The 9,040-nt window shown below is 39.7% G+C and overlaps 1 protein-coding gene across 1 annotated transcript in view; it reads right to left on the bottom strand.

Annotated features, from left to right (window-relative positions):
- Positions 1–56: 56 nt before the first annotated feature.
- LOC115439048 (chromodomain-helicase-DNA-binding protein 3-like) overlaps positions 57–9,040 on the bottom strand; it is a 50,099-nt gene continuing 41,115 nt past the window's right edge. Inside the window, exons 14-26 of the mRNA XM_030162944.1 lie at positions 8,745–8,936; positions 8,453–8,653; positions 7,874–8,011; positions 7,646–7,767; positions 6,517–6,690; positions 5,154–5,295; positions 3,867–3,998; positions 3,646–3,763; positions 2,595–2,719; positions 1,822–2,053; positions 520–704; positions 214–434; positions 57–87 (exon numbers count right to left, since the gene is read on the bottom strand). Coding sequence (XP_030018804.1) covers positions 72–87; positions 214–434; positions 520–704; positions 1,822–2,053; positions 2,595–2,719; positions 3,646–3,763; positions 3,867–3,998; positions 5,154–5,295; positions 6,517–6,690; positions 7,646–7,767; positions 7,874–8,011; positions 8,453–8,653; positions 8,745–8,936 — 1,998 coding nt within the window. The 3' untranslated portion in view covers positions 57–71. The remainder of the gene's footprint in view (positions 88–213; positions 435–519; positions 705–1,821; positions 2,054–2,594; positions 2,720–3,645; positions 3,764–3,866; positions 3,999–5,153; positions 5,296–6,516; positions 6,691–7,645; positions 7,768–7,873; positions 8,012–8,452; positions 8,654–8,744; positions 8,937–9,040) is intronic.

The raw sequence follows: 9,040 nt of genomic DNA, 5'->3' as shown, positions 1-9,040 counted from the left end.
ACCTTGGACCTGACCTGGACCCCCTGGTCTAACCCGGTCTGTACCTTGGTCCTGACCTAGGACCCCCTGGTCTAACCCGGTCTATACCTTGGTCCTGATCTGGATCCCCTGGTCTGACCCGGTCCATACCTTGGACCTGACCTGGACCCCCTGGTCTAACCGGTCTGTACCTTGGTCCTGACCTAGGACCCCCTGGTCTAACCCGGTCTATACCTTGGTCCTGATCTGGATCCCCCTGGTCTGACCCGGTCCATACCTTGGTCCTCCTGTGCTGCGTCGTTGTAGTTGACTGGTTTGCGGTTGCGTTTGCCTTTTCCCAGTTTACTGGCCAGATCCTCTTGCTGTTGTTCGTAGTGATGCCGGAGCAGCTTCTCCCAGTAATCCGGGTCCACGTTCTCCTCCTGTTTGATGATCTCCCGCTCGATCTCCTCGATCTGCGGCACAATGAGTGTTTTGAGTGTGGGTATCAGACAGAGACCCCGCCCCCCTCCCTTTAGCCCCGCCCCCGGCCCCCCTCACCTTGTCCTCCTCTCGGACCATGTACTGGGCCACTTTGAAGGAGCTCAGGTACTCGTTCATGTTCTGGACGTCTGAGTCGTCTGTGGCGTCTTGGCTTCGGTCCAGTAGCCTCTCGATGGCAGTGCTGTCGTAGTGGATCACGTTTCCCTCGTCCTCAACTTTGTCCCCTGAAGAATTCTTCATACCTGCCACATTCATCAAGTAATGTTTGTCAAATACTGTCATTAATAAAACCAAACGCAGCTTGGTTACAACAAGGTCAAAGTAAGGGAATAGTTCGATAATAAACTGGTAATATTGTAGTAATATATAATAATGTAGTAATAGATTTATCAATGAAAAATCTTGGAGGTCAAAATGAACATATTCCATTTTTAATTAAAATAGCTACATGTAATATTAGAAGTTAGAAACATTCAAAAATAACCTATAAGTATCATCAAAGTTTGTAGAATAAAGAGTTCTGACGTTAAGTTATGTGATGTTCTTATCGTTGCTAAGTTGCCGTTTGTTTATCCACGGTTCAGACTAAACTGGAACAGTTCTGTCCTTGTTTGTTGGATTTAAACAGATCTTTAGTTCAGCTACTGACGACACAAACCCAACAGAAAACAGGTGATTTATGGTTTTTGTAGTTCATGCAGTTTGTGTAGTTTGCATAATTTGAGTCATTTGCGTTGTTCATGTAGTTTGCGTAGTTTGTTTCATTTGTGTTGTTTGTGCTGTTTTTGTAGTTTGTGTCATTTGCGCTATGTGTGCAATTTGTCATTTGTGTAGTTTGCATAGTTTGTGTAGTTTTTGTAGTTCGTGCAGTTTGTGTGGTTTGCATAATTTGCATTGTTTCTGTAGTATGTGCAGTTGGTGTAGTTTGCGCTCTTTCTGTAGTTTGTGCAGTCGGTGTAGTTTGCATTGTTTCTGTAGTTTGCGTTGTTTCTGTAGTGTGCGTAGTTTGTGCAGTCAGTGTAATTTGTGTAGTTTGTGCAGTTGGTGTAGTTTGCGTTGTTTCTGTAGTTTGCGTAGTTTGTACAGTTAGTGTAGTTTGCGTAGCTTGTGCAGTTGGTGTAGTTTGTGTAGCTTGTGCAGTCAGTGTAGTTTGCGTAGCTTGTGCAGTGGGTGTAGTTTGCCTTGTTTCTGTTGTTTGTGCAGTGGGTGTAGTTTGCGTTATTTCTGTAGTTTGCGTAGCTTGTGCAGTGGGTGTAGTTTGCGTTATTTCTGTAGTTTGTGTAGCTTGTGCAGTGGGTGTAGTTTGCGTTATTTCTGTAGTTTGCGTAGCTTGTGCAGTGGGTGTAGTTTGCGCATCACCTTCTCCCTCGTCCTTGAACAGCTCCTCGGTGCCGAACTTGAGGATGTCGTCCAGCTCCTGCTTGGTCATGGACCCGGCCTTGGAGCCCAGACCGGGTCGGACCACCAGGTGGGTCAGCATCATCTTCCTCTTGGCGACCTGAGTGATGCGCTCCTCCACGCTGGCTCGAGTCACGAAGCGGTAGATCATCACCTTATTGGCCTGTCCGATACGATGGGCTCGACTGAACGCCTGTACGGGGAGAAGAACGCAACAGGAAGTAAACGCAACGAGGACGAAGACTCAGAAAAGAACCAATAGGACGACAGATGTTTGTACAAGTTTAGACGAGAAGCTCAAGGGACGGCAAGAAAAACAAGATGAAGATTAGAAAAAAAGATGAAACGATGAGAATGAAGTAATAATTTTTAAATGTAGTACGACAAAAATGATTACATACAAAGACTAAAACAAAATATGTAACAAACCAAAAAAGAACAAAGAAAATTTAAAAAGAAAAAAACTTTAAAATATAACAAGATGAAAAAAGATGAAAGTCAGATAAAAGATGCAACAAGATAAAAATAATGAAAACATCATAGATGAAAGTGAATGTAAAAACAGCAGAAGATGAAACAAGATAAGAATGTAGTAAAATTTAAAAATGACAGAATATGGGATGAATCGTGTAAAAGAAAAAAAAAAAAAAAAAATCAGCGTAGGACACCGTATTTTCGTGACTCATTAACTTTAAATGCGAGAATAGAACAGTGAATGTGAAGGTCCGACGTACCTGGATGTCGTTGTGGGGGTTCCAGTCGGAGTCGAAGATGACGACGGTGTCAGCGGTTGCCAGGTTGATTCCTAATCCTCCTGCTCTGGTGGAAAGTAGGAAGCAGAACTGGCAAGCACCAGGAGCTGAAACAGAAGTATCATCTAATATTAGTACAGTCGACTTTTAGTAGAATCTAATTTTAATCTAATTTAGTGTAATGTAAATTAATGTTAATCTAATCTAATATTAACTAATGTTATTTAATCTAATCTAATATCAATCTAATCTAATATTAATCCAACCTAATGTTAACCGAATCTAATCTAATGTTAATCAAACATAATCTTGATTTTATCTAGTATTAATCTAATCTTAATCGAATCAAATCTAACATTAATCTAATCGAATCTTAATCTAATATATCTAATCTTAATCCAATCTAATCTAATCCAATTTTAATCTAATCTAATATTATTTGAATCTTAATCGAATCTAATGTTAATCTAATCTAATGTTAATCCAATCTAATCTTTATCCAATATATCTAATCTTAATCCAATTTTAATCTAATCTAATATTAATCTAATCTATTATTCGAATCTTAATCGAATCTAATCTAATGTTAACCAAATCTAATGTTAACCGAATCTAATCTAATGTTAATGTAACCTAATCTTGATTTTATCTAATATTAATCAAATCTTGATCGAATCGAATCTAACGTTAATTTAACCTAATCTTAATCTAATCCATTTAATTTTTAACTAATCTAATATTAATCTAATCAAATATTACTCGAATCTTAATTGAATCTAACGTTAATCTAATCTAATCTTAATGTAATCTATCTAATCTTAATCTAATCTATCTAATCGTAATCTAATTTTAATCTAATCTTAATCTAATGGTTTCACTTCCATTGCCTGTAGTTTTCCCATCATGACCTCAGACTGAACCTTTTCTTCCACATGTTAATCATCTCATTTCGTTCACTGTGGTCCAGTTCTTTTCCAGACTGATACCGGGTTCATCGATAACGCCGATAACGCGCTGGGTTTGATGACCTCACCGTTGAAGCGGTCGATGGCCTCCTGCCTCAGCGCCCCCGTGATGCCGCCGTCGATGCGCTCGTACTTGTACCCTTCATAGTCCAGGAAGTCCTCCAGCAGGTCCAACATCTTAGTCATCTGCACACGACACAGACAGGGTTATGAGGTCACGAGACGGAGGCGGAGTTAGCATCCACCGCCTTCCCCTCCACCGACCCGGGGTCACGTCCTGGACTCATACCTGAGAGAAAACCAGCACCCGGTGGCCCTGCTCCTTCAGCTTCCTCAGCATCTTCTGCAACAGCGTCAGTTTCCCAGAAGCCTTAGTGAGAGCCGAGCCTTCATAAGCACCGCTCGGAGTCTTCTGGGCTTCCTACGAACACGAAAAAAAAAAAAAAAAAAACCAGACAAATAAGACTGGAATTACATGATGTTTGAGGATATTGACACTTTAGAACAAACTGGAATATTTGAATGCACTACCTCACATCACCACAGGGTGTCACTGGTGTGTGTTTAAAGAGTAATCCAATGCAAACAGATGAAAACAACACAACTGTCAGAAAAATAGAATAAAAAAATAAAACCCAGAAATGTATTTTTGTCCTCTGTAGGGGACAAGTTTCACAGCTTTGACTTAAAAAAAATAAATAAAAAATAAAAAAGACAACACAACTGAGACATGAATGAAGTAAATGTTTAATACGTTAAATCAAAGTAGAACTGGAGGTAAATCAGCTTCATTCATGAAGAAATGAGTTTTATTAAATGTTCTTCTATTTAACCTTTTTCATCTTCTATAAATAAATCCTTCCTAAAAAAAACAGGGTCTGCAAAGTATAATTTTTGACAACTTTCATGACTATTTTGCTCAGTTTTGTTTATTTTCATAATTATTTTGTTCATTATCTTGAATTTTTTGGCAGATTTTTGGTCATTTCCTTAATTTTCATTCAGATTTTTAATGATTTTGCCTCTTTTTTGACTCAGTTTTGTTCTTGTCATAATTATTTTGGGCTAATTATTGTTCATTTTCTTAAATATTTTGGTATTTTTTCTTAATTTCCTTGATAATTTTGGCAGATTTTGGTAATTTCCATAATTCTTGTCCAATTTTTTTATGATTTTGCCTTGTTTTTGGCTCAGTTTTGTTCTTGTCATAATTATTTCTGGTTAATTATTGTTCATTTTCTTGAATATTTTGGTCTTTTTTTATTATTTTGGCTTATTTTTGGTCATTTTCTTAATTCTTGTTCAAATTTTTAATGATTTTGCCTCTTTTTTGACTCAGTTTTGTTCTTGTCATAATTATTTTTGCTTCATTATTGTTCATTTTGTTGAATATTTTGGTCTTCTTTTCTTCATTTTCTTGAGCAAAAATTAAGAAAATTAACAAAACAGTGCAAAAATAATGCTCCATTTTGCCAATTTTCTTAATTTTTGCTCATTTTCTTCAATATTTTGGCCTTTTTTTTCTCTCTTCATTTTCAGACCCGGCCCTGGTTCCGGTCCAGGGCTTAGTACTGACCATGGAGGCAACAGGGAAGAGGTAGGGGTGGTTGCAGCATTTCTTCAGGTCCATCATGATGTTGAGCAGCGACACCTGGTTTCCTCCACCTTTGGAATTCAGAGCCTCGAAGTTCTTGGTCAGAATCAGTTTGTAATATTTCCTGTTAAAAGAAAACACAAAGTCCATGTTTATACCTGATTATCTCACAGTGACTCACAAGAGAAGGATCAGTCACAGGAAAATAATTAATGATAATAAAGACAAAAACCAAAACAGGAATGTGATGCCCACTTGGAACTCAAATTTGGATAATAAAAAAATAAATCATTATAAATTATCATAACATCTCCATTTATTAAAGATAATGAATCCATATATTGCAGCAATTTATGGGTCCTATGTAAAATCAGTTGCATAAGAATGAGGATTAAAGAACATAACCATTAAAACGAAGAAAATTAACAAAAATGAGCCAAAATAAATGAGAAAATGAAAAAAAAGACCAAAATACATATATTTTTAAGAATAAGCCAAATTAAGAACATTTTTCTAAAATTAACAAAAATTAAGAAAATGAAAAACAATTTGCCAAAACAATTAAGAAAAGGAATGACAATGAGACAAAAATAATTATGAAAATGAACAGAACTGAGCAAAATTGTCATGAAAATTGTCAAAAATTAAGAATATGAACAGAAGGGAGTGAAAAAGAAATGAAAATGAACACAAATGAGCCAAAATATTTTTTTTTAACCCTTTAACTACCAGCTCTACCATATGGTTGAGTTACTCATCAGGTTCCTTATCAAGTTCCTCTTAGTCTGGTAGTTAAAGGGTTAAAATGAACAAAAATAACCAAGATATTTAAGAAAATGAACAAATGAACCAACAAATAAAAAGATCAAAAACAACAAAATAACAAAATCAGTTGAATAATAAGTGTTTTCACTCTTGTGGCTTTCTGTTATTTGCAAATATGTATTGTTTTCAGTCAAATAACGACTCTAAGGTCCTAAAACCACAGTTCAACACTCAATACTTCATGCTTTACTTGTACAAGATTTCTGTTGAACAAACTATTCAGTAATTGAATAATATGGAGCAGAATAAAGTATTAATAACGAGTAAAAGAGATGATACAGTCAGTGGCCACTTTATTAGGTACACTTTGCTTGTACCTAATAAATAACCTTATATTATATTTTGCTGATGGAGACACTGTTCACTTTTACAATGAAGATGCTTAACTTTTCAGAACTTGCAGAAAATGTCACTTTTCAACCTGTTTCGCCTCAAAACATGACGTTATTTCACCATCAAATAAAGGTGAATGCATGAAGGTGAATATTGACACACACACCCCCCCACCCAGCCATCGTACTTCTGCATGGGGCTCAGCTCCACCCTGACGATGAGCTCGGTTTTGGCCGGCATGTTCTTGAAGACGTCGGCCTTCAGCCTCCGGAGCATGTGAGGCCCCAGCAGGTCATGGAGCTTCTTAATCTGATCCTCTTTGGAGATGTCGGCGAACTCCTCCAGGAAACCGTCCAGGTTACTGTCCGCAAACATGGAGAAGAATGTGGTTTTTATGTATTCGTTTTATGTATGAAAGTCTGTGTCTGTAACTATTGAATGTACTGCTGCCCATCTTGGCCAGGACACTCTTGAAAAAGAGATTTTTAATCTCAATGAGGTTTTCCTGGTTAAATTAAGGTAAAATTTAAAAAAATAAATAAATAAAAGAAGAAGGTTAGGAACTGTAAATTTACCCCCCAAAAACTGTTCAACCCCCCCCCCCCCCCCCCCAAAAAAAAAAAAAAAAAACTCATCAATTTTAGTGTATATCCTCCTTCCCTCTATTCTAGTGGTTTCCAACCTCTTTTGGCTCGTGACCCTGTTTTAACGTCACAAATTTCTGACAACCCCAGACATTCAAAACAGACATTTTTCTCTTGCAGATGTCTTACTGAATGAATAAGTCATTCCATTCTCTGTTCGGTCTGGTTTTCTGACTGTGACTGTGTCCGTCCAGGTTGAAGCATAGTAACGCATGTGGTCACATGATCAGGTCAATCAAGATATGTCCTCTCATATATTATATCCTGCATTTTATTTTAACTGGATTTTTATTAAGTGTTCGGTGTTTTAATCATAATGAAATATATATTGAATCACTAAAAAATATTTTTTATTAGTAATTTATTTGTATTTTCATCAATTACTAGAAATTCCAGGCGACCCCAAGGTTGAAAAACACTGCTCTATTCCTCCTCCATCTTTTCCTTCTCAAAAAAACCACTCACTAATGGAGTGTACATAAGGTTTTTCTTCACAGGTTTTTATTTTAAATGTTCACATTCTTTCACTGACTTGTTTTGGAACAGAATCCTCTGTCCTGGATATTTTCATCTTTGGGTTAATGAAGTGTGTGTTTTTATGTTTTGTTAATTGTTGTGTCTGTTCTTGTGTTCATGTGTTGTATTTTTGACGTGTAGCGTTGTCATGGTTACTTGAATCTGTTGGGTGTGAGGAAGTTGAGCAGGTGGAACAGCTCCTCCAGGTTGTTCTGCAGCGGCGTCCCCGTCAGCAGCAGCTTGTGGTCGATCTTATAGTCATTGAGACGCCTGAAGAACTGGAGACGACACCAACAGAACCAACGGTGAGTGGACGGACCTGATGCGGAGCCCGGTTCAGCCCGGTTCAGCCCGGTTCATCGCTGAAGCCCCGCCTTTACTCACCTTGGACTGGTTGTTCTTCAGCCGATGGGCCTCGTCCACCACCAGACACGCCCAGTCGATGGACTTCAGCGCTGTCTGGTCGATGGTCACCAACTCATAGGACGTCAGCAGGACGTGGAATTTAATGGGAGCTTCTCTCTGAACCCAGACGCCATGGAAACGCCATGGAAACATCAAAGAAACACCACAGAAACAGAACGGAAACACAGGTTAGAACGTATGAATTGAGCAGAACTTCCTTTCATGATTCCTCCCTTCTTCCCTCCATGTCTTCTCTCTCCATGTATCCTCCATCCTTGCCTACTTCCCTCCTCCCTCCCTCCTCACCCTCAGTTTGAAGGCCTTCTTTCCTCCCTCCTTTCCTCCCTCCTTCCCTCCTCCCTCCTCACCCTCAGTTTGAAGCCCTTCTTTCCTCCCTTCTTTCCTCCCTCCTTCTCTCCTCCCTCCTTCCCTCCTCACCCTCAGTTTGAAGGCCTTCTTTCCTCCCTCCTTCTCTCCTCCCTCCTTCCCTCCTCACCCTCAGTTTGAAGGCCTTCTTTCCTCCCTCCTTCTCTCCTCCCTCCCTCCCTCCCTCCTCACCCTCAGTTTGAAGGCCTTCTTTCCTCCTTTGACCGCCGTGTCGTCGAAGGAGAACTCGTTCTCTCTGATGATGGCTCTGCTGTCCTTGTCTCCCGTATATGTGACCACATAGAAGTCGGGCGCCCACATCTCGAACTCCCTCTCCCAGTTGATGATGGTGGACAGGGGGGCACTGACCAGAAAGGGGCCCTTGGTGTGGCCCTGGAGGGGGTGGAGCCACAACAGTCCAGGTTAAACCTCAGACTTCAGCGTGAAACAGAGACAACAGGAGTCAAATACACCCTGGTGGTACCTCTTTAAACAGCGAGTAGAGGAAGACGATGGTCTGGATGGTCTTCCCCAGACCCATCTCGTCGGCCAGGATGGTGTCGGTTCCCTGGGCCCAAGAGAACCGGAGCCAGTTCAGACCCTCCAGCTGGTACAGGTGAAGGGTGCCCCCGGTGGACGTCACAAAGTCCGGCTGCTCCTCGTACTTTATCGTAGGCTACAGAAAAAAAAGAAGACAGAATTACGATTAAAAACTGAACCGAGGTATTCATCTGGATCCCATCTACGCTGAAAAACACACCTCTGGGTCCTGGAACACAC

This window comes from Sphaeramia orbicularis, chromosome 18, assembly GCF_902148855.1.
Source record: "Sphaeramia orbicularis chromosome 18, fSphaOr1.1, whole genome shotgun sequence".
NCBI lineage: Eukaryota > Metazoa > Chordata > Actinopteri > Kurtiformes > Apogonidae > Sphaeramia > Sphaeramia orbicularis.
Note: the sequence above shows the minus strand (reverse complement) of the source record. Positions and strands in the feature narration are given on the sequence as shown.